The 26146-nt window shown below is 43.8% G+C and overlaps 1 protein-coding gene across 1 annotated transcript in view; it reads left to right on the forward strand.

Annotated features, from left to right (window-relative positions):
* NOP14 (NOP14 nucleolar protein) overlaps window positions 1-26146 on the forward strand; it is a 289956-nt gene that overhangs the window by 69894 nt on the left and 193916 nt on the right. The window contains 1 exon segment of the mRNA XM_029592043.1: window positions 19599-19733. Coding sequence (XP_029447903.1) covers window positions 19599-19733 — 135 coding nt within the window.

A 26146-nucleotide genomic window follows, 5' to 3' on the forward strand; every position in this document is an offset into this window, starting at 1 on the left:
AACAAAAAAAAAAGGCGGCTAAGCAAGAACTACTCCTTCAACACAGCGCTCTAGGTGGTTGAGCTTGACCCACTAGTTCTTGACCCACTAGTTCTCAATAACTATAGACCAGTCTCAAACTTACCCCATTAGCCAAACTAATTGAAAAAACAGTACAAAAAGAATTGTCAAACCATATAGAATGTAATAACATATTTTACTCAATGCAACATGGGTTTCGCAAACATTACATTACTGAAACTCTGCTATTAGCATTATCAAATAATAACTTAAGAGGTTTTGATACAGGAACACACTAAATTCTATTTCCATTAGATCTCTCCACAGTATTTGACACGGTAAATCACAAAATACTACTCAATAGACTGAAAGAAATAGGTCTCGCTAATAAAACAATAAAATGGTTTGAGTCATACCTAAACAATAGATGTTTTCAAGTACAAATCAAAAATACACTATCTGACAAAGTCACACTGCTAACTGGCGTCCCACAGGGATCGGCCTAGTCGGCAACACTCTTTAACATTTATCTCCTCCCGGTATGTCACCTACTAGCAGGACCTGGAATCATACATTACTTATACACAGACGATATACAGCTACTGCTGCCAATTGTAAATACCATTGAAGAAACAATGAAACTTGCCAATATGTATCTTGAGATAATTAAACAGCTCTTAAATCAGATGGAACTGGTAATAAACATCGACAAAACGGAATTCTTACACCTTGAACGTAAAAACATTCACCACATTCAACCAACACTCACAATTAAAAATAACCAAACCGTTGAGCTAGCAACGAAAGTACGAAATCTAGGAGTAATAATCGACCCTGGCTAAACATGAAACACATCTCTTTGAAAATAAAAGGATATGCGAAACTAATGATCCTGAGAAGACTAAAACCTCTACCAACACTAAACAATTTCTGCACAGTTCTGCAGGCAATGATATTCGCAAGCACAGACTACTGTAACTCCCTACTTTTAGGACTACCACAATCTACAATTCGGCCACTACAAATATTACAAAACTCAGCTGCTAGAATTTTGACTGGCAAAAAAAAGAATGAACACATTACAGGAACGCTCACTGATCTACACTGACTCCCAATTGAACAAAGAATTCAATATAAGGCTTTATGCATAATTCACAAACTAATCCACGATGAAAAAGCTGACTGGCTTAACACTGCACTGCGCCTCCATGTCCCGCAAAGAAACCTAAGATCTGCTAATAAGGCTCTACTAACTGTCCCCTCTGTCAAAACAGCACGCCTCGCGCAAGTAAGGGAAAGAGCACTATCACTGGCTGGCCCTGTGCTATGGAACACCATGCCACTGGAAATACGGCTGCAGAGAAATTTGAAAATATTCAAAACCAATCTGAAAATCTGGCTATTTAAACAAGCTTTTTATAAAGATAAAGAGAAGGAGAAAAGCATTTGATTGATAAGGATGCACCAAACTAGAAGTTGTTACTTGTAACCTACAAACGCACATTAATGTTAAATTCAATCCGCCTAATATGCTCCCAACAGACAAGCTTAATTTACACACATAGTTTATTGAAATGAATTGTTACCGCACTATCAGGCCGATACAGTAAAGTGCGGCCGCGGTTACCCTGCTTCTAACCCACTTTCTACTCACAATTTGACCGCATTAGTCCAACCCGCGATTCACTATCCCTTTTAACCCATCCTTACCGCTTCTTTAAATCAACGGGAAACCCTTTCCGCCTGTGGCATGTATATGGTATGTAAACGATCGGATTAGCTATTCCCTCCCATACAGTAATGTGCGCCCCGATTATCGCCTTTTTAACCTGCAGTTTTGTCGCGTGTTTAACCTGCTAATTTACCGCCTATCCTTACCCCTGCGTTAGTGTGGAGCGTCAGGCAAGCCCCGGCAGAGAGAGACAGTAATAGGCAGGCTCCGGTCAAAATCGACTCGACATGTTATTAAAGCAAATGTGAATAAAGTGCAACAAAAGTAAACTTACTGCATGTGAATGACACACAGTCCTCTCTCACCCTCCTCCTGAGGCGCGCACCGCGGCTCCCCTGCCTCCCGGGGGCAGCCGGCGGCGAAAGCGGCTTCCAGCAGCCCCTGCCGGCGAAGGTGGATGAACGCACGCCTGTACGTGCAATTTGGGCGCTCAAGGCTGCGAAAGTGCATGACCGAATGCGCTCATGCGCCTTCACTGCCTTGAGGGCCCAAATTGCACGTACAGGCGTGTGTTCATCCACCTTCGCCGGCAGGGGCTGCTGGAAGCGGCTTTCGCCGCCGGCTGCCCCCGGGAGGCAGGGGAGCCACGGTGCGCGCCTCGGGAGGAGGGGAGAGAGGACTGTTTGTCATTCACATGCAGTAAGTTTACTTTTGTTGCACTTTATACACATTTGCTTTAATAACATGTCGAGTCGATTTTCGCCGTGCGCCTTGCTTCGGGAGGGGCGGGAGAGAGGACTGGCAATCCCCGATGCCTGAGCGTAGGAGAACCATCCACTTCCTGGTACCTGTCATTTCAAATTACATTTGAAATGACAGGTACCAGTGCACCCAGGATACTGTATAGGCGCTGTATAGCGCTCTATACAGTAAAATGGATTGCTCAGGCCTACCACTTCATGGACGCGCATTGGATGTGGCTAGCATTTGCATCTAATTTAAATACTGTATCGAGCAGTATGTGATCCGAACTGTGTGTGCGGCAAACGAGGGTGCGCCTGGCACTGTCGCACTCTTTCTAACGCGTCCTTACTGTATCGGCCTGTATGATGGCACATGATTAATTTGTAATCTATACCACTTACATTTTCATTATCGTGCCTTGCTGTAAACCTTTGTGACGGTTATCTAACTTAACGACGGTATAGAAGAGTTTTTAAATAAATAAATTTCAGGGTGCTTCTTGCGGCAATGGTAACTTTAGCTGACTGGGGTAGCTGAGAGAGATAAGACAGCAGCAGCTGAGTATGAGAAGGGATCTTTGCTAGGCATTTTTGCTGCAAGGTGCATCATCTCGAGGGGCCTTAGAGGTGCTGCAGCTGTTTTGAGGCAAGAGGAGCTGAGCACTGCAGAGATTCTGCTGCTCCGGGGGGGCCCACATCTGCGCAGGCCGTGTTTGTTCTGCGCCCACCAGTAGCCTTACTATAGTGGCACAAGCGGTGGCCATTTTACCAGCATGGCAGCAGGACAAGGACTTAAAGCCTCCCTCTCTCAGCTCTGCAGTACAGGTGAAGAAAGTTTTGGCTCTGTTCCTGTTCTGCTTTAGAAGTGCCTTTGTTCTGTCCTCCACATGGGCTTCAGTCTGGGACTTTCTGACGCAGTGAAGTCTGTGGCCATTTTATAGGCACTACAGCAAGCAAGGAATTTGGGCCTTCTCTCAGTTCTGCAGCACTGGATTCTGCTACTGATGCAGTGGAGTGCTTTTTCAGGTTCTTAGAGGCACAGCTTTGCCTTCTTTGAACTGGAATACTTCTCTTTCTCCTGGACTGCAGTATCTGCAGAAAATTTCAGTTGTCTCCATTGATCCTTCTGAATGGGATGGAGTTCAGTCCTGGGACCTGCTCCAGTCATTCTTACTCCCCAAGGGAGGAAAAGAAGCAGAAAAGAGGCATATGTGGAGCTGGATGATGAATTATCAAAGCCAGCAGGTTTCCTTGATTTTATATAATTGAGGAAGGAATTGGAAGAATATCCTGCTGAGGGGAGAGAGGATGGATTAGCTTGCATAAGCATAGCCTTCATCTCTGATTCTCAGGTCTAGCATACAGAGCCAGTGCCAGGGTATTAAGTACCCTAGGCAAACCTTCAGCCCTGATCTGCCTCCCACTTGGCCCATCTACATAAGTAAAAATTGTGTGTGTATATATTTATATTTGTATACACTCCCCCTTCCAATATCTCTCTCACTCACATAAGCTCGTGGGCTCATTCTGGGTCTCTCCTTTCTGTAGGTATGGGCTCTGCCCTCAACTCTTCCTAGCCCCCTCTCTCTCACTTCCTCCTCTGTCTTCTACTGCAGAGAGGATGAGCTCTGCCTGTGGCCCTGTCTTTTAATCTTTGGCTGCAAGCGAGATGGCCTCCATCTCCCAGGCCTCTGTCTTCTACTGTGGGCAGGATGGGCTCCTCCCGCAGCTCTGCCATGCTTTACATTCAGCCGTGAGTAGGATGGGCCCCGCTTGCAGCCCCGCTGAGCCTGTCTCCTGTTGTTGGCCCCAAGCGGGATGCGCTCCTCTCATGGCCCCCTCCAGGCCTGTCTCTTAATCTCGTCTGTAAGCGGGATGGGCTCCTTTTGTGCCTACCGGGGCTAATTTCAGCTACAAATGAGATGGGCTTTGCTTGTTGCCCCACGTGGCTGCTCTTTGCCGCCCCTAATGGTTGGCACTCTAGACGACAGCCTAGTTCATCTAATGGAGCGCTGGGCCCGCTTGCATATTTTGCATATAGCGGATGACGAGGAAGATATGGCTCTTGGTTCTAGCGAGTATTCCATTATGACCAGTTATCCAAAGACTTCAGGTCTTTCCCTCTGTAGTGTAGGATTGGTTTACATGGAAAGGTTGTACCCTGGAAAAAAGAAATTTGTACTAGAGCATTTCCTGGGTAAGCCATACTCTTTTTAAAGAACAGAAAACCACCTTCCCTATTCTGGCCCTTATATGTACAACCATTTCAGTGGATGGCAGTACAGCACATAAGTATAGACAGATTGAGGTGCATATTCAGACACAGTCTGGATAGCAAAGTTAGCCGGATAAACGTATCTGGCTAACTTTGGAAGTATATTCAATAGTTTAGCTGCACTACTGAATATAGCTGGCTATCTTAAAGTTAACCAGCTAATTTTAGGACAGCTCTTTGGCCTGACCAGACTTAGCCAGCTAAGTCATTCAGCTAACTGAATATCAAAGTTAGCCTGTTAACTTAGTTAACTCAATTCCTCTCAGTTATGCCCTTGCTCTTAACTTATCCGGCTAAATTCTTTCTGTCTAGCTTATTAGTCGGCTAAAATTTAGCCGGATACGTGTCCAAATATGGACCTCAATAAACCTGTGTTATAGGCAGCCTTTGAAGCTTAGAATTGTGATGACTTGCAGTGGTATAGTGGCTACAGCAGGTCTTTGTTTGGTTCAGTTCTTTCAGGAAAATTTTAAGGATAATGCTTCTATTCTTATATGAAGCATCTGCATTTGTATTGTGGCAAGATCTGTTTTTCTTTGCACGTGGATGTTTTACTATTAGTTGCTGTTATGGACTGGTTTTTTTCTGGGTTTTTTTCATTAGCTTTCAATTTTAATTGAGATGTATTTTAGCGGTTATGTTTTATGTTGGTGTTTTATTTGTTTTAATGCTTTGATTTTAATGTAAACTGGTATGCTATGCAATTTAATATAAACAGTTTTAATTTCCCAATGGAAAAGTGATATATTTCAATCTAATATATTAAGCTAAACCAATTTTGACAAACAGGCAACCAGGGAAGATTAATTCTCTTTTCTTTCCAAAGCTGCACCTCTGCTTAAAGTGGCAAGGACAGAGCTCCTCAGGAGGATAAATATGGTATCTTAGTGTGTGTTTATTTTGTTTAATGTTAAATGGGCCTTCAGTGACTATAGATCAGTTTTGATTAGTAAAGTGTGTTTTTTTTTTGTTTGTTTTTTTTTCTCTGAAGTAAAGGTGAATCACCTAGTCATGGATGATGTCATTGATAGCATCGATTGTGGAATATTTTTCCCAAAGCTTTCTTTTAAGAACATTTATTTGAATATGTAACCTGTTTTCAATAATTCTCAAAACATATTAACAGAGAGAATTCAGGACACAATGAAGATGATTCAGCATCCAGTAATAAAAATCTTACATTAAATTAGTAAAATTGAGTCACTAACATGAGCCTAGACTCTCATAATGGGATGAAAAAAAGATGTTTTTAACACATATACCTCAATGATGGTTAGCCCACAATAATGGTTGCTTTCAGGTTGCATCTAAGTTTCTTCATATTGTTTGACAAACAAATTTCTGGGAGCTCACACAAGAGTCTGATCTTGTGACTGAGCTGACCTAGTGCTCTTTTATTGCAGGAATACACAGCAGTCAGTAGTTTTCAGAACACTGGGACCAAATCAACATGTAGGGCCCAAACCTTGCAATTTTTTAAAAGCTATAGTTAAAATATTAAATCGGTCTCGGGGCCCAGATTGGCACCCAGTGCAGTTGTTGCAGGATGGGAGAAATCCTTTGCCTGAACTTAAACTCGGTCAATAGACCAATGAATTTTGAACCATTTCCAACCTAAGAAGCTTCTTTGGTAAATTCAGGTATAAGCTGTTAAAATGTCTTTATCCTGCAGCCCTTTTCCAGTTAGATAATCATAGAGAAGTATTTAGTCAAATAAGAGGTGAATGAGCTGCAGTTGTCATAAATGGAAAAAAAATCTGTTTCTAACTAATTGCATAATATACTATTTAATGATAGGTGAAAGTTGTCAATCTCCAGACTGTGAACAGAATCCTTTAATGCAAGGGGGACTCCATTAGTTGACAAAACTGGGCATAGAAAGCTGTTTTTCTAAATCCATAAGACCTCCCATTTTCTGGACATTTAATTTTAATTTGTTCATACTTAAGATGAAATTTTCATCAAGCAGTGGTTTATGTTTAAACATGTGGCAGTCCCCGCAGTACTGTGGCATGCCCTATTTCCTCTTTTTCTGACATACTGTTCGTCACTGCATTACTTTGGCAATATTTTCTTTAGAAAGTATGCCTTAAGGCCTTTTTGTCTTCTCTTCTAGAGCCTAGTTTTTGTTTTTGTTTGTTTTTTTGACAACCCTTCTGAGCATATTTTTCCTGTCTGATGGTCTGACTTCATTATTGCTTCTCCAGAAGCTTAAAATTTTGCCCAGACTGCAGGCAGACAGATGTCTGCAAGTATCTCAGGGAGGATCGTGGTGGTGCTTACTGCAGCATCTACAGTATATCGCTGAGGTCCATTAAGATCTGCAAGATGAGACTGTGGTCTCTCTTCGAAAACTAACAAAATTCAGACTGTATCAGTTCAGCCCCAAAGACATTGAAGAAGCTCAGATACAGTGGGACTGCTCCACCCATGGAAACCTCTGAGATGCCAAAAGTCAGATTCCTTTGGTGCTGAAACTTAGGGACAGGCACAGTGATCGAAGCAGATCTTGTTAATCCAATTTGCATGTGCAATGGGCTTAGAGCATGGAGCTGAGGAGGAATGGATTAAAGGACTCATCAAAAGAGAGAGTCTGTTGACACCATCTTCCCTTTTAAATAGCTACAGGAGCAGGGTGATCCTGGAGTGTAGGGTCAGATCTTTGAAGCAGCGGTGTATGGATAGAAGTGATAACCTGTTTAAACCGATATTCACCCTTATTTTAGAATGACTAAAAAGCGGCTTCAGAGGCAGCATTTCAAGGCCTCCAGCCACTGCTGGAAAACAGTGTGGGCCAAAGCACGTGCTGCATTTCAAGTTCCACCTTCCACCAGTGAAAGCGCTCACCCTCCGGTTCCACCCACGTCTTATTTCAAGTCCCACCTCTTCACCTTCTGGCAGCCAAAGCACCTGCTGTCTGGTGCCGCAAATATGTTTGAAGCAGGCCCTGTCTTCTAGAAGCACTTCTCAGCAGGCTTCCTGGCCCTGCACAAAAGCGGATGTGCAGTGCTGCAGAGCACAGGAGCCTCAGTAAAGTATGATGCCGAAGGAAAGCGGGGAAGCCTAGAGCCATCTTCACTGATATGGGTGGATGCTGTTATACTGAAGGGGAGAGGAATATTCTTGGCAGGGTGGGGATGGGGGAGAGAGGGAATGCTAGACGGGGTGATGGCGGTAGAGATGATGATGCTGCTAAATAGCTGGGTGAGAGAATCTGCTTTATTGTCTTGGCTTCTGCCTACCAAAATAAACTCTTGATATTTACCTGGAAAATTAGTCCTTTTTTAAAATGGATTCTCCTGTTTTTGTTCTTATCATAATAAACTCTGGTAAAGTTCTGGGAAAATAAGGAGAACAAAAAAAAAATGAAGGTCCCTATGCAGAGAGGATTGCTCTGCCTCCCAGCAGGTGTATATAATGTGACTAGTGTTCAGAAGTCCAGTTTCTGATCTTGGACTCCCCTCAAGGGACTTCAACAGAAGAGTTCCCTCTTACTGAGTTCCATCATATCTTCAACTTAGCAATCTTGGAGGAAGAAGAGCTGCAGAAACACACTGAGGGAGTTGCTAATCACATCAAGAGCATAGATCAGATTGCTTACCTCCTCTTCGGGGTCGAGCAGCCAGGAGATGCCACTCACTGTAGTCCCTTTGGGAAAGAAGGCAAATACCAAATAACAGTGTCCAGGCAGCTGAGGGATTCACCCGGACTCAGTTATTGAACCAATCTGTGGTGATCAAATCTGCCCTCAGCCGTTCTCTAGTACATAGGTCCCCTAACCTTTAACAGAAGGGTCACACAGAACATTTCAAATCGCTGATAGTGCCGTAAATGGGGAGGTCTTCCCACAGTTTGCTAAGCTGAGAGGTTTGGTGTGTCGAAAAAGGGAGAGAGAATCCTTTGGAGTTTTCTGAGAAAGGGTTTAGACAGGGGAGGGGGAGATCCATGTTTGGCCCTGTCTGAGTTTTGAAGTTCTAGGGAAGGGGGGGGGGGGCAGTAAGGGACAAGTAATACTGCCACACCCACCAATCTTGCCCCGTGCCTTCCTCTTCCACAATACCTGCCCACCCAGGGAAGGAAGATGGATGGCAAGATAGTGTCACACTCTTGCTGACACTCTCTATTTTTTCCTCTTTCTTATCTCTTTTCCCCCACCCCTTCTCTTGTTTCACTTCCTCTTGCTTCCCTTTCTTGCAACATGCCAGATTTGTGGTATGTGTAAAACGGCCCCCTATGAAGACTTTAACTCAGGGAGAGATACTCAGACTTGGTATATCTGGGTTATAATAATGAGGATTTCTGCACTGTACTTGTCCAAAGCCTATATACTTAGGGGATGGTAACCATGCCCATTCCTCCATATCTCCAATAGTTGGTGGCACGGTTGGAAGCTCCAGGAACCAATGTCCTTACCTGGCTTTCCCTGACAGCTCTGCAGAACCCAGTGCCTTCCTCTTTCAGCTTGCACTGGTCTGCACCACCTCCAGAGTGGCTGAAAACTCCTTATGGCTATGCTGCAGCCTCTCTACCTGACTTGGGTCAAAATGGCTTCCCCTGCAGAAGCAGCACTAATGCCAGCAATGCATAATGCAGCCAATCAGTGGTGGCTGTGCACGGGTATTTCCTGCTCATACTGCTCTGGTGAGCTGCCACTTGCACTTCTGACTCCAAATATCTGAGCTGGCAGTAGCGGCAGAATGTGCTTCTGCTGACAGAGTAAGTTCCTTCTGTTCTCATTGCTGCGGCCAGATCAAGCTTCTGCTGTTACTCAAGAGGGTGTAGGGATAAGCCAGTCACTTTAAAAGGACTGTGCAGCTGAACTTAGCATTGCAGGCCTGAACAACACAAAATGGAACTTCAAGTTGCATTACTGCCCTAATGGATGAGAAATGCACAGAGAAAAGAAACTGCTATTGTCCTTCCTATCACACATTTGTCTGCATCTTACAACTTAGCTAGTACCACCAGAGCACAGACTGCTAAGCTGTGGCCTACCCAGAAACTTGTATCCAGCCATGAAGCAGGCATTGTTCAACAGATGACTGCTGATGAACAGAATTACTAACCTGTGACTATGTATATACATACTGGCAAAGATGAGCCACCAATCGAATGTCTATAAATGATGGTAATATCCAATCAAGATCAAAATTTGGACCATACGTATCTGAATATGTATGAACTCCCACTCCATCTTGGAAATAGCAAAGGGGTTTTACTGATCATCTCCTTCTAGAGAAACAAGATGAATTCAGTTTATTTAAAGACTTGTATCCCATTCTATTACCAGTTCTAGGCAGATAACCAGGTTATATTCGTAAAACAGTCATAAACATAAAAATAAATAGATGCTCAAATATAAAAACCTTAATAAAAAAAACATAAAATATAAAACACAACAAAGACCACAGCAACTGGGAAATAAGTGCAATATTGTTCGTTAGGATGTAATCATAATGCTTACACTCTGATGATAAAATTTGCTTTATGCTGTACTGAGCCCTTCAGATAAATACTTTAAAAACCTGAGCCAGTTTGGCCAATACTAAGTAATCTTGATACGCTGTATACCCACAGGGATGATAAATGAATCTGAGCACCAATCCATAGTTAGCTAATGGCAGAGGAGAGGAGGAAGCCATCCAGAATGCCATTCAGGCCAGGATAATTACTGGTGAGGGAAATGCTTGGGGGCGGGGAGAATATGAGAAGTGGGTTTGAGAGAGCCCGTGGGAGTGTGTATGTAAAAGTAAGCCAGAGGTGCTGATGGGGGATGGAGGGAGAAAAAGCCAGAATGGTGTCAAGGTGGGGTTAGTGCAGAGGCGATGAGAAATTCAGAAGTGGTGAAGGGGGGAGGGAGAGAGACAGAGCCAGAAGTGATGTTGTACAGAAGTGGCCAAGGATGGTAATGAAGGGAGAGAGGGAGGGTAACAGCAGAGCCAGAAGTGATGATGGGGGAGGAAGAGAATGAGAGCCAGAGGTGTGGTGATGGAGGAATGAGAGAACCAGAGGTGAGATTGGGAAGAAAGGGAGTTTGAGAGAGAATGAGACAGACAGGGGGAGGTGATGGGAGGCGTCTGTGCAAGATCCAGAAGCGGTGATGGCTGAGAGTATAGGTGAGAGAGAAAGAAGGAATGGGGTGAAGGAAAAGAGGGGTTGGCAGGGACATACTGGTACTGGGCAGAGGGTAAAGAGATGGGGGAAAAACAGCATAAGAAGTGGGGCAGGAGATGTTATGATGGGGCCACTAAGCCCCTGCCATTATTATTGTGGGGGTTGTGGGGTGCTGTGGAGACTGGGTGGGATGATTGAGGCTGGTGGATACAGGGTGAAGAGAATGAGGGGGAGAGTAGTGGGGACAGGATGAAATGACTGAGAGATTGGTGAGAATAGGATGGGGGTTGGAGATAGACTGCTGGGGAGGGGGGGACCAAGTGGTAATATTGAGAAAGCAAGAGACTGAAGAGAAAAGGGTTGGGGAAGAGAGAGAGCGAGAGAGACTGGTGGGGATGAAGGGGTCCTAATTGAGACCCACCCCTTAAAAATATGAGGCTATTTGGTACTGAGCCTTCTGATTCCATGGCTCTTGGTGTGTGAAGGGCTGATCACTCCTAGTTTGGAAGTTTAAGACAAGGAGAAAACCTATTGGGCTAAAATATTCACCTAAGATTAGGGATGTAAATCGTTTTTTGACGATTTAAAAAATCATCCGATATTTTTTTAAATTGTTAGAGTGCGCGATACAATAGAAATTCCCCCGATTTATTGTGAAAAATTGTAAATCGGGGATTTGGGGGGAGGGCGGGAAAACCGGCACACCAAAACAACCCCTAAACCCACCCCGACCCTTTAAAACTAATTCCTTACCTTCCCCCCACCCTCCCGAACCCACCCAAAACTTTTTACGAGTACCTGGTGGTCCAGTGGAAGCCCCGGGACCGATCTCCCGCTCTCGGGCCATCGGCGCCATTTTGATGCCACTAATAAAAATGACGCCGATGGCCCTTTGCCCTTACCATGTGACAGGGTATCCGTGCCATTGGCCGGCCCCTGTCACATGGTAGGAGCACTGGATGGCCCGCGCCATTTTTAAAGATGGCGTCGGCCATCCAGTGCTCCTACCATGTGACAGGGGCCGGCCAATGGCACGGATACCCTGTCACATGGTAAGGGCAAAGGGCTATCAGCACCATTTTTATTAGCGCAGTCGATGGCCTGAGAGCGGGAGATCGCTCCCCGGGCCCCCACTGGACCACCAGGTAATTTTAAAACGTTTTTGGCGGGGTCGGGAGGGTGGGGGAAGCTAAGGGGTCGGTTTTTTTTTTTTTGTATATGAAATTTTTTATTGATCACATTAATCAGGCAACATGTCAAAAGAATACAATGAGATCAATACCATTTGCCAACAAAGAAACCCCCCCAATCCCCCTTCCCCGTCCCTCCCCACCTCTTCTCCATAATCACTCCAATACAGAAGAATCCAACCATATCTCATAAGCAAGTCATCAAAGAAAAAGAGAAAGAGCATGAACTAGAACAGTCCCGGAAAACAAGTCCATCCATGGGTATAAATGACAAACAGTCACAGGTAAGTATTGGGTCTAGAGAATCAAAGCCAACCGGATACCGAGACAGTGACACTCTATATAGATTGTGTTTGAATCCATCGATGGAAAGGTTCCCAGATGCGTTGAAATTTAGCGAGTTTGTCCCTGCGCATCGCAGTAAGATGTTCCATGCGTTGACAGGTATGTAGTCTATGAATCACCACTGAAAGAGAAGGTAAAACAGGCTGTTTCCAGGCCTTGGCAATTTCACATCTGGCGGCAATGAACACCTGAGAGATAAAGACTTGCCGAAATTTGTCCACATTCTCGCAAGGTAAGTGTAGCAGAACGTGGAGGGGTTCCATAGGAATGTCCATGTCCAGCACATCCCGCAGCCAGTCACCGACTGCATTCCAGAAGACAGTTACAATGGGGCAGGACCACCAGATATGAAGATAGGAGCCCATCTGACCACACCCTCTCCAGCACTCCGCAGAGCGTTGTGGGAACATAGCATGGAGCCGGGCTGGAGTCAAATGCCACCTATACAAAAGTTTATAACAATGTTCTTGTATGGTTGCAGAGATAGAACTTTTGGCTATGTTATGGAAAACAACATCCCAATCATCCTCTGAAATACTAACTCCCAACTCAGTCTCCCAAGCTTTGATATGGGGGACAGCAAGGGGGGACTGTGTATTTAATAACCCATACAATTTAGAAATTACACCTCTTAGTTTATCCGCATTATCACAAAAGGTCTCAAACAAGGACTTTGTGTTCCGCACCAGCCGTGCGTCCCGGATCATTTGTAGGAAATGCCGGACTTGAGCTACCCCCAGAAAGTCACCCAGTCCCCCTTGAAATCTGCGTAGGAACTCCTTTGCAGGTAGAATATCCCCCTCTGACCAGAGATGACTGATAGTTACCACACCCTGCCGTTGCCACGTATGAAAAACTGGGGACCGAAGGCCCATCTGGAATTCAGTGTTATGAAACAAATGAGACATCTGAAAATATGTATGAGAACCAACCAACTGGTTGCGCCACTGAGACCACACAGTAAGAGTGGTCCGCAAGGCCTCCGGAAGGTAGGCAAGAGGCCGGTATGAGCGTTTGGGCTGCCAAAATAAAGCTTGAATAGGCATGACAGCTAACATGGCTTGTTCTACCCGATCCCATTGTTTAATATCACTTTGTTGATATGTGGCAATAATAGCTCTCAGTTGAGCTGCCCCATAATACCATGCCAAATTAGGGACTCCCCGCCCCCCACTTTTACGATGGAGATAAAGGACAGCACGTGACACCCGAGGCGGTCTCCTCTTCCATATATAGCCAAAGAGTTTCCTTTGCCAGGTTGCAAGAACTATTTTAGGCACCAATATAGGGAGAGTAGAAAACAAATATAATAACCTAGGAAGCACATTCATTTTCAGGATTGCAATACGTCCCATCCAAGAGAAAGCCTCCCTACCCCAACGGTGTAAGTCCCCTTCAATTTTCTGCCAGAGTTTGGTATAATTGTGGCGAAATAAATCAGATGTACGTGCTCCAATATGAACCCCCAAGTATTTAAGAAAATGTGGTGCCCAACGGAAAGGAAACACCGCCTTTATACGCTCGACTTCCAAGGGGTGCAGAGTAAGGTTCAATAGTTCCGATTTATCCTGGTTAACCCGGAAACCCTCCACTCTCTGAAAAGCTTCCAGTTCTCCCTTCACAGCTGTGATAGAATCAAAGGGTTGCGTCAGTGTAAAGAGGACATCATCCGCAAAAAGCGACATCTTGCAATGAACCCCTGGAAACTCAACCCCCACCACCTGAGGGGAAGCACGGACCTTCGCGGCCAGGGGCTCCAAAAATAGGGCAAAAAGCATAGGAGACAGGGGACAACCCTGCCTAGTACCCCTCTGTATAGGGAAACACGGGCCATAGCCACCATTCACCTTTACCCTAGCCTGTGGGGAATCATACAGGGCCTGCACCCAACACTGAAAATAAGAACCAAAGCCCATTTTCTGTAGAACTTTAAATAAGAAGGACCAGTGTACCAGGTCAAAGGCCTTTTCAGCATCAATGGCCAGTAGGACTGCTGGAATTTGTTTAACCTGTACCCAGTCAATCAAATCAAGGACTTTACGAATATTATCACTGGCCATTCGATCTGGTATAAAGCCAACCTGGTCATTGGAAATTAAATCGGGTAAGAAGATCTTCAAACGTTCCGCTAAGACCCGGGCTAAGATCTTAAGATCAAGGTTGATCAGAGAGATCGGGCGGTAAGAGCCACATAGCTCCGGGTCTCTCCCCGGCTTAGCGATGACCGTGATACCCGCTACATTAGAATGAGGAGCCAGCCGCGCCTCGCCACGCAGAGCGTTAAATATATCTGTGAGGGGCTTGGTCAAGATATGCGTCAATTTTTTATAGTAACTCCCTGAAAGGCCATCAAGGCCTGGTGTCTTGCCCACCTTCAACAATTTAATAGCATATTGGACCTCAGCCTCAGTAATGGGACCCTCAAGCCGCTCTTGCTGGGCCAGCGTCAGGGTCGGCAGAGCCACTGAAGCTAAATAACAATCAATATCTGCAGTGGTTATATCAGAATCTTTGGCATAAAGAGCCTCATAGAACTCCGTGAAACAATGACGAATATCGTCAGAGGTTGTAACAATCTTGCCCGAAGAATTTTTTATTTTAGCTATATTGTTTTGGGCAAGGACCACCTTTAGACGTCTTGCCAGCATACGCCCCGCCTTATCCCCTTCCTCGTAAAACTGTTGTTTGGTAATCTGTAAGGCCAAATTAGTCGTGGCGAGGTCTAACGACTGAAGTTCCGATCTAGCTTCTTCGAGCTGATTATAGATTTTTGGGCTTTGCCTAGCTTGATGTTGCCGAGATAATTGGGCAATAGAGTCATGCAAGAGTGCTCTCCGTTCCCCCTTCACCTTTTTACAATAAGTCGCCTGCGAAATAAGCAAACCACGCGCCACCGCCTTAGAGCATTCCCATAATAATGGGGGTGCACACTCTGGAGTGGCATTATGTTGAAAATAAGCTAACAATTCTTGCCCCAATTTCATTAGAAAGTTCTTATCAGCCAATAAGGTTTCATTTAACTGCCAAAATCTTTGGCCTGACAGGGCTTTAGATAATGTAATTACCATAGTAACTGGGCCATGGTCCGTCCATGTAATGGGATCAATGTCCCCTCCAATCACCCGGTTTTGTATCCTAGAGTCCACAAGAAAAAAATCAATCCGCGAGTAGGATTGATGAGCATGTGAATAGAATGTGTAAGCTCTGGTAGTTGAAAACCTCTGACGCCAGATATCTGTAAGATCCCACGTGCCATGAGTGAGCGTAATGCGGATCTCGCACCCCGAGATGGAAGTGTAGCCTGCCCAGAGTTATCCAAGGTGGGATTAAGCGAGACATTAAAGTCCCCACCCAATATCAGCAGGCCTTCCGCATGTATAAGCAAAAGATTATCAAGGTTGCGGAAGAAGGCGCTCTGACCCGTATTAGGGGCATATACAGTAACCAAGGTTAACACCTCATTGCCAATACGAAGTTTCACTAACACATATCTTCCTTGAGGATCGTATATAGTAGTAAGAACCTCATGTGTGAGATCCCTAGCTAATAGGATTCCCACTCCCGCATACTTAGAATCTTTAGTACTAGCCGCTAAGTACTTATGAGGGAAGTGTCGCAGGCGCAATAAGTGTTCATAGTGCTTACGTAGATGGGTCTCCTGTATAAACCCCACCGTAGCATTATGGGACCCCAACTCCCTTTCCAGTAGAGCTCGTTTATGATGATGATTAAGACCTTTAACATTGATGGAGACAAACCTCAACATCCCCGCCATGGTCTAAATGGTAAAGTGACCCCTAAGAAACTATACACTCCCACAGGTTTAAGCCAGGAACTGTTCATGCATACATGATATGGTAACCAAACTTTAAGAGAAGAAACACCCCCCCATTCCCCCCCCTCCCCTCCCCCCTCCCCCCCACCATCCATCACAAAAGATGGTGAAAACCATGACTAGGAGGGCCTCTAAACCGGGCGTTAACAACCGCCAACAATACCCTCCCCCCCAGATTACATTCATGACAAGAAAAAACCATAAACTGGAAACAGTGCAAAACATACACACATGCTCTCGCAGGTAAACCCCTAGGCCTTATGTCATATAAAAATACAGACATACAGAGGCCTCTGAAAAAGGGTGACCCCCAGCATCTCTAAGCGATAACTGGCCCATTAACTGAGACTGGGAGCACAGGCAAATCAGCCCTGATCCGATAAGGCTGCTCGTGAGTCCTCAGAGTGGCGACGAAGACGTTTACCACCCTTGCCCACCCTGTGCCAGCGGGGCTGGTCAACCAGTTTGCGAGAGGCAGCCTTGGGCTGAGTGGTGGCAATGTGGAGGCGAAAGCCTGCTTGCTCCAAGGCCGCCACGGCTGCATGCAGGGTTTTAATCCTATGCGTTGTTCCTTTCACTGCAAATTGTAGGCCAAACGGAAAAGTCCATTTATATTTGATATTTTCCTGGTGCAGAAAAGCGGTAACTTCCCTCAGCTCAAATCTCCGCCGTAACGTGGTGGAAGCTAAATCCTGGAAAATGGAGATAGGGTGGCCATCCCACATCCAATTATTCTGTTTCCTGGCCGCCTCCATGATCGCAGTTTTCTGGACAAAACTGTGAAAACACAACACCAGGTCCCTGGGCTTAGCTTCAGATCTGGGACCCAGTGCCCTATGCGCCCTTTCCAGCCTTATAACCGGCGGATCCGAGGTGGCAGGAGTAGAAATATTACCTTCATTAAGAATAAACTTGCATATGAGCCCAGCCACCTCCACAGCATTAGTGTAGGCTGTCGTTTCAGGGACGCCCCGGATCCTTAAATTACAGCGCCTAGAGCGATTTTCAAGGTCCTCAAGTTTATCTTGAAGGGAGGACAGCTCTTCATTTGTAGCTCCCTGTTGCTCATTTAAGGTATTTATGGCTGCCGCATGCCCCTCGGTCCGGACGTCAACCTCGTCGACACGCTGTCCCAGCGCTGCTAAGTCCTCCCGGAGGTCAGAGATGGAAGCCAAAAGATCCTGCTTATAACTCTTGAGATCCGACCGGAACTCGATAAACCAGCCCCGAATCTCATCGCGCAACTGAGAGATACTCGCTGGGACCTCGAGTTCCGCGCCTGCCGCGCTCTCCGGGGCTGCGTCAGACTCGACCACGGCACTCTCCAGCTCGGCCTGCTCTGGCCTATCCTCGTGTACCTCCGACATTTCAGGCGGTAGTTTGGAGAAGGCAAACTGCTTTAAATCGGTGTTTCTCCGCTTTCCTGCCATCGTACAGGGCACCCGCTCAAGTTAATCAAGCTCCCCTAAGGTTTTCCGCGAGGCAAAAGCTTGCTAAATAGCAAATTTAGAATCTGGGAGGGAGAGCTCAAAATTAAGCGGCCATCACCGTCGCCGGCAGAACAGCGCCCCCAAGGGGTCGGTTTTTAAGGGTTGGGGTGGGTTTTTTGTTTATCGGATCGAGCGCGGCCAATAAACAAAAACCCACTCGGGCCGGACGATAAAAATTTTAAGATTTGAATCGGAACCGGAACTGATCAGATTCCGGTTCCGATTCACATCTCTACCTAAGATAGCATGACAAGAATAATACAGGGCAAAGCTATTAAAGATGGACAACATTGGAACTTCTGAGAAATTCATTGCAAAATGTTGCATGAGGTTTGAGTTCATGTGTTTTCAGGTCTTGCTGTTGAGCAAATTAACCATTTGACACAGATTTTCCTTTGAGTTTCACATGTATGGGTAAGTTCAGTAGAAAAGTATAACTTTTTTTTATTTGTTGACTTTTGAGTTTCAAAGTTAGAGGTGATCTGTACAGTGAGCAGCAGTGTATGAGGGGAGTTTAATGGATGAATTTAAACTGTTGATGTATGCTTAAATTTACTTTGACTCCCATTCTATAATTCATTTCCAGTGCATGTTTCCCTTTCTTCTCCATTTCCTGTTCTTCATTCATTACTTGCCATTGCAAATTTTTTCCTTTTCAGGTTCCGTTTAACATGCTGGAAAGTTTCACCTCAAGCTGCCTAGCTCTGTCTTACTGTTGTCTTCTGCAATCACAGAAGGTCCTGACAGCCTACTTTAAAAAAAATTGCTCACTATTATCTATTTTATGTTATATTATAAAGCACTTCATTTCGGATTCATGTGATTTTTACTTATGGCTTAAAAATTGGTCTCATCTCTTATTCTTTGGCACGTCGTCAATTATTGCAGGCAACTATTTCATTCAGCAGACTTTATCACGGCCCAGTCTTTATATTCACTTTCTGCAACTGACCTAGCTGGCATTTTCTACTGTAAAATTCTGCAATTGCAGTCTAACGCAGTCGCTCAAAGGCAGTGCCAGGACTGTGCCACATAGGCCATTTTGAACTCTGGATGCTGCAGTGAAAGGCAGCCGTAACTCCTGGGGCTCGAATGGCGTCACTTCATATCAGTGCTGCCTATTGGTTGGACTTTGGGCCGACAGTTACTTGGTTCTGGGAGGATCTCTGGCATATGACAATTTGCTGAGGACTGTCACCTCAATGACTGGACTGAGCTGAGAGGGCTTCTAAACTAGGGGAGAAATCACCAGGTGGTTGCAGATGATAGCTTATGATGCCAGATCCCAGCTGCTGCTCTGTTTTGAGCTGAAAGCCCAAAAGAATGGGAAGAAATAGGTGGACCAAAAAAACAATTTTACTATCACATGTAATACATTGAATTGCTGGCCGCTGTTCACTGTTGCCCAGTTTCCCTTGCCCTTTTTCCCCAGTCTCAGAACTTCACGTTACGTGAATCCTTTCATTTAACAACCTCACCCACTCTCATCCTTCCTAATCCCCATCACTCTGCCCCTTTAGCACCATTTCTTTACACACAATTTGCATCTTCTCTTTCAATTTCTGTCTTTGTTTAGGTAGGTTCTATTGCTATCTATTCATTCCTTTCACATGACCTTGGTTTGCTTTGTTTTTTTTACCCCTTCTTAGTTGGTTTCCTCAGGGCTCCATTCTTGGTCCACTTCTTTTTTCACTTCATCCTCTAACTTCTTTTCATATTTATGTGTAAATAACCTTTTATGTTGCTTTAGCATTTGATCTAAGACTGTTTTATTAATATTTTTTTCAGCTTTTGCTTGATTGGCTACATATGGATCACATTTACTCATTATTTTGGAACATGCTTCCTGATTTCAGAAACTGAACTGTTCCTTTAATTGAGCACGCTGTGGCAGAAACATTGTTCTTCAACTAAAATGTTTTTTTATTTTCTAGAGAGAAAGACAAACGCAAAAAGAACAAGCCTCTGAGCTTACAGAGAAGCTGGACAGTGACTGGAAAGAAATCCAAGGTTTACTGGCCCATAAAACTCCTAAATCCAAGAGGAAAGAAGTGGAAGCAAAACCAAAGGTAACATTTTCAGTCTGATCTGGATGTACTTCTCCCCTTTTCTTTCTGTTCATGTACTCAGTTAATAGGAATAATGAATGAATGAAAGGCTGGACTGATGGACAGGTCCAAAGAAAGATTGCTGTAAAAAAACAAAAAGAAAAGCCAAGAAACTGATTTTCCAGATGGAGACCACAAAGATTACATAAGCTACAAAAAATAAATGGTACCCTGTGCAGGCAAAGCTTTTGTGGATGGGCAAGTTAAAATAAATAAATAAATAAAAATAAAAATCATGGGCTAATTCAGGATAGGCAGCTCTTGTCCTAATGAGCAACAAACAGGGATGGTTTTCAAAATAATCACACTAAAAATACTCATCAGATATAGCTGAATACATTTGATCTAAGAGCCTTGTTAATTTTCTTGATTCCTGAAAGCCAAACATGTTTTTGTAGTTCTAGAGGATTGAATTTGCTCAACCAAATGGGCTAAACAGATTAAATGGTCCTGGAGTACTATTACTTTTGTCCATTTCTTTAGCATTACTAGATGTACGCAAAGCTATAGAGATATACGCAAAGCAAACTCTGACATTCAAAACCAAGCTTTCACAAAAGGACAAAAACAATTTGTGACAATCCTATATCACTTTGAGTCTTTTTCAAATTCAAAAATCTCTAATTTTAATTATCTTGTGTCTTGTATTTTAAAATCCCTCAAAGATGCATTAACACAATGTACATATGACAACTGTGGAAAAATATAGTAACCTAATGATATGGTAGATTACAAAAAATTGTGTAGTTATTACTGTCCATGCTGAAAGAATATTTCCCTGCTGCCAGCCATAGAGAGTGACTGTTTATAAGACATCACTCCTTATTCATTACAGTACAAATGAATTTGATGACAAAAACTGTCTCATTGTGGGCAGTGGAGCATGCAGGTTCCCAAGAAGTTCATACCCAGCTTTTCATGTCTGACATCTTTCTAATCATTTAAGTAGTTACAAGTACTAACTTGACCATTTCCCAGACATCCAGTCTCCTAGATCCTCTGCATAGCCTACCAGACAGACCCAGCTACTTGAGTGCCTGCTTTTCAACCAGGACTTCTAGTCAACACGCTGATCATACAAGACTTCCTTTTTAATCCAACTCTCAGCATACTCCTCTCTCCTTCCCTCTTCATAGCTCTCTAATGTCTCAACCGCCTAGCCTACTAACAATCTAAACAGCTACTAAAACTAGTGAGGCTGTTGCATGAACATCCAGTCTCCTAGGTCCCCATGGCATTGCGCTACACCACCTCGTATCACTAATTGCCTCTACCTTCCTGGTTGGATTCTGAGCAGCTAGTCTGCTGCTACCAGCCCAGCTTTCCCATGGCCTGTAGTTATGGTCTCTTTCTCCACCCTTGATTATTGTCCTTATCACTTCTTCTTTGCTTAGCTCTGGATGGAATTAAGAATGGACTGTTTGCAGCACTGAAATCTCCCAACCTTGTTCCTACCACTGTCATAAAAAATGACAGCTAATAAGAAACAATAAGCCCGTCTAGTGTGCCCAGGCTCGCTCATGATTTAATGCTACAGACCCAAGCTGTTCTGACTTTCTCCTCACTTCATCACTAAAATTCCTATGTGTTTATCCAGTGCTTTTTTTGGATTCCATTACTGTTTTTATCGCCACTCTATTCTATGATGCCACCACCTTGTCAATAAAGACATATTTTCTGATGCTGCTCCTGATACACAGAAACACACCCCAGAGGAGATGGGCAAGGGGAGATATGAAGAGAAGTTCAAATATCTCAAAGGTATAAAATTACAAAGTAGCAGCAAACGTCTTCCAGAAGAAAGGTGGCAATAGAACGAGACATCATGGTACAGAATTCCAGGATCACAGACTCGGGAGCAGCATCAGAAAATGTCTTTTACTGACACGTGTATGAGTGTGTATCATGAGGCTTAAGTGAGGTCAGGCTAATCAGGGCTTCCTGCCTAGTTTTGCTTTGGTTTCTGTGGTAGCAAGACTTCATAAACCTTGCTCTCTCACAGAATTTCAAACATGAAGAAAATAGTCTAACTCGGGTTTCACAAGCTATTGGCTCTCCAGGAAAAAGCTGGCAAGCTACTAATAGAAGGAATCAGCTGTTTTCAATTCGAAAAGCAGTTTCCCATGTTGCTGAGCTCTATAGGAGAAAGCCAAGGAACTACTTATAGAAGGAAACATCTGATATATATATTTGTGTGTGCATGTTTAAAAAAGGTTCTCTGAAAGCAGCACTGTCTTGAGTTCCCTTTCAATATAAATTGGTCTGCTAGATTCAGTTTCATCCGAATGTTTGTCTGCTATAAAATGTTGGTTGAGCCATAACAGGTTAGTCTTGAATAAGATAAAACAGAAGTAATCCATTTTGAGTAATTTTCCATACGTGATGTGCCAACTGTTTATATCTGAAGGTCCTAACTTGGTGATTGTGAAACAAGTAAAGAACCTAGGGGTTATCTTAGTCCATGCAACTTTATATCAGATCTGTTATGGCTAGCTCTTTCTACGAGCTGAGGATGCTCCATCATTTGAGACTACCACTAGTTCCTGATGATGATCAGTTCGTATTTCAGATGTTGATTTTTCCAGCAATTTATTATTGCAGTTCTCTGTATTTAGGCCTCCTACTGAGCTCATTATGAGCATTGCAGATAGTGCAGAATGTTGCTGCACGCTTGCTACTTGGATCTCATATGAGGTACCGCATCACTCCCATTCTGTGCTCTCTGCGTTGGTTTCTAATTCAGTGGCGGATTGATTTTAGTCGTCATAGTTTTTCAACTGATGAATAATACTAAAAGCCCATGGATTAATTCCATTTCGCGAATCTATGCACCAACCTGGAATTTAAGATCTCAAGAAGAGAGTTCAGAGTTCCCTGAAATCCTTCATGTGCACCATGTAGAGACTCAGGAAAAAGGGCCTTTTCTCGATTGGCCCTAGAGCTTGGAATGCACCTCCTACCTTCCTTCAGGCTCTCGCAGATGTGCAGACTTTCAGAAAAGCATTGAAAACATTGTTCAGGAATACGTTCAGTATTGCAGATTAGTTTAATTTATATTCCTTCTGCACCAGATTTATTTGAGCACATTGATGGCTTGCTTTGTCCTATTTTGATTGTGTGGTAGTTTCATTTTATGTATGTTGTTTATTTTATTTATTTATTTATTTATTTATTGTTTTTGTTATACCGAGTTTCATGATAGGCATCACATCAACCCGGTTTACAAATAACAAGGAGTGTAAAGCATAACGTAACGTAAAAAACAATATTTTCAATAAGAACCTTGAACTTTAAATACAGTGAATCAGAAAAAGGGAGAGGGAAAGTTACAAAAAACAAGGAAAATAAACTTGGGATGGAAGGGGAGAAATTGAACAGCACAATATTTACATTTCAGCCTATTGATACATTAGAATAGCAAGTGAAAAATGAAACGGTACATAGGTAATCAAATGAATAAATATGACAGTTGTGAATGGTAATAGTATGATAAATATTCAGCAGGAATTAGTGAGAGAGGGTTTGAGGTTGGTTGATTCGTGTTTACATTCCATTATTGCATACGAGTTAGTGCTAGTGAGAGGAGGTTTTATTCAAGGCTTGGAAATGCTTTTTTGAAAAGCCAAGTTTTTAGTCTTTTCCTAAATGTTTTCCTAAATGTTTTTAATTGTTCACCATCTCAAAGCATTGGGAGCAATATGTGGGCTATAAGTCATTTAAAATATAGTGGGGGGGGGGGGGGGGTTTTGTTTTGTTTTATATGCTATTGCAATTCTCCTGTGTTTAAAGCAGTGTTTACCAACCAGTATGCCATCAGATCTGTTCAGATGTACCACGGAAAAATTGCCATTACCTGATGCTCTGGTTCTGACCAGTGCCCAGGCTCTGCTCTGAGCACCTCGCTGCAGCAAGACACCAGTGGTGACTAGAATTTGCAGGAGCACCTTTCTAAGCTCAGTCACATATGCCTCTCCTACCTAGCTACATGAGCATCGAGTTTGGTAATTAAGTGGCAGCATTGAAGGCATGGACAGCTGGTCCCCGCTTTCTGCACAACACACACTGCATGCAGCGCCTCTTCTTTTCCCCCCTCCTGAGCTGCTTCCCTTGAGTCCTTCCGCCTCACACTGAGTGAGATGGTGAGAACGGGCTCTGAGCACCAGAGGCAACTCACTTTGAGTGTTGAAAGCAGCAGCAGTAGTGGAGCTCTGGCAGCCACTTGTGCCACCTCTGGTGACAATCAAGGTAATTAATCAAGCTGGATGCCCACACTGAACAGACTTCTGCTTTCTTCTGCACATGTATTTAGAAGGAGCTGGAGCACAGGAATAGGGGATGGACTAGAGGGATAATGAGTACAGGCTTATGTAAAGGGATACCCAAAATTAAAAAAAAATAAATAAGGAACTTACCTGATCCATGAAGCTTGTGGAAAGTGTAGGGGACGAGAAGACCAGAGATGTTGAAGTCCAGGGCAGAGGAGCCAGAAACTGTGACAGCAAAGACGTAGAGGCCGGTAACAGCCCCCTCCCTACATTTCTGTGAACCAATGAGATGTTCCCAACGTTCATCGGTATATAAAAGCCTTAAAATAAATAAATAAATACATGTTTACAGGAAACTGTCAAAGGCTGAAGACCCGTAAAAACAGTAACAAGAGTTCACAGAAGAGTAAAAAAAAAACAAGCCTGAAGACTGACTAAAGGTGTCCCTCTGACCAACCCTGCCACAGCTAAGCAAAAGACAACACCAAATCAAGAGATGAGTGTAACAGACCTGTTGCATCAGCAGCAGTAGAGAAAAGAAAGGAAGGTCTGTGACAGCAGGAGCCACCCCATGACAAGAGAAGAAATGATGTTCTCATGAGAAGAAGAGAATCGCAGCGTATGCTAGAGGGCAAGCAAGCAAGATGGACCCAGGAGAGAGCTGTATCGTGCTGAGAAGGCGGCTTCCTCTGGCCACAGTGAAACTGTGATTGTGCCAGATGACTCATATCATAGGAGGGGCCTGAATAAAAGAAGCTTCAATCACTCCAGGAGAAAAGAAAATAAGAGAAAATCCACGATCGCATGGAGAGGCAGACAAGTGATACTGATAAGGCCACATGAGAGAGAGAGCAGAAGTAGCAGGGATGTCTCATTTGCATGTGTAATTTTCACGTTTAAAGAGAAGGTGAAAGCTGTAAAAAGAGAGAACTGCTACAGAGTCCCTAAGTGAAACCAGAAGTGCCGCATTGGGAAGAGTGATACTGCAGAAACCGATCCTCCTACCTAAAGATGCCACAATACTGCGTGGTACTGGAGGCCAAGACAAAATAGAAAGCCAAACCTGAGCTTCGCTAAAGTTTACAAATAAATGGAAAAGAGAAAAGGAAAAGGAACAGTGAATAGAAAAAGGACATACCGCTTGATGATCCTCATCTTGAATTCCATCGCTGCTAAAAAAAAAAAACCAAAAAAAAACAAACCAAAAAAACACATTAGCACAAAGCATCAATTCTTATAAATTGAGAATAAGTGACTGCTATATAGTGATAACAAAAATAGTTACAAAAGATATACCGTACTTATTTGATAGTTTGCAGTTGATGGTAGACTCATCTCGATAGTTTGCATTCTCAGTTATTTACTTTCTTGATTATATATGATAGTCTAATGACTTCCAGTGATGATGCAAGCCTAGGCAGAGGTCATGATCCAGGGCTCCTAGGGGATTGCTCACCATCTGATAGCTGAAAGGGGTTACGGGACTTCCCCTTAATGAAAACAGTCTGATTAGTGACATGCGAGATGGGCAACATGGCCAAAAAGAACAGGAGGACAAAATGGTGGCAGAAACTGGAATCTCGCAGGACGGAGTTTCGGATCTGCATTTGAGTGATATAACCAAGGCAGTATTGGTGGCAAACCTCGGAGGAGTTATATGAGAAATTCTCATGGCAATCGATCAAAAGCTGAGCTGCCATGAGGAAAGGCTGTCTGGGTTAGATACTGAGTGCAGCAACTGCGGAGAAAAAATTAGCAATTAGAAGAGAAATTTAGACTATTTAGAAAACTGCAGTAGGGGGACCAATGTGCGCATTATAGGTTTGCTGGAATAGATTCAAGGGGGAGAGCCTGTTGAAATGGTGCGAGTCACAATTGCCAGAGCTGCTTGGAATCAATGTGCAGGCCAGATATGATTGTGGAGATAGCACACCACAATGGGTCGTTTTTAAATTCAGCACAATGATCCCAGTGAGTCATAATTAAACTTCTTAATTTTCTTGATAAAATATATGTAATAAATGCGTATTGCAAACAATGCACTGTTGCTGACATTCCCAGATTATTCAGCCAAGTTGGCCACGATGTGGCGTGAGCTTATGCCATTTT

Source organism: Rhinatrema bivittatum, chromosome 1, assembly GCF_901001135.1.
Source record: "Rhinatrema bivittatum chromosome 1, aRhiBiv1.1, whole genome shotgun sequence".
Lineage (NCBI taxonomy): Eukaryota > Metazoa > Chordata > Amphibia > Gymnophiona > Rhinatrematidae > Rhinatrema > Rhinatrema bivittatum.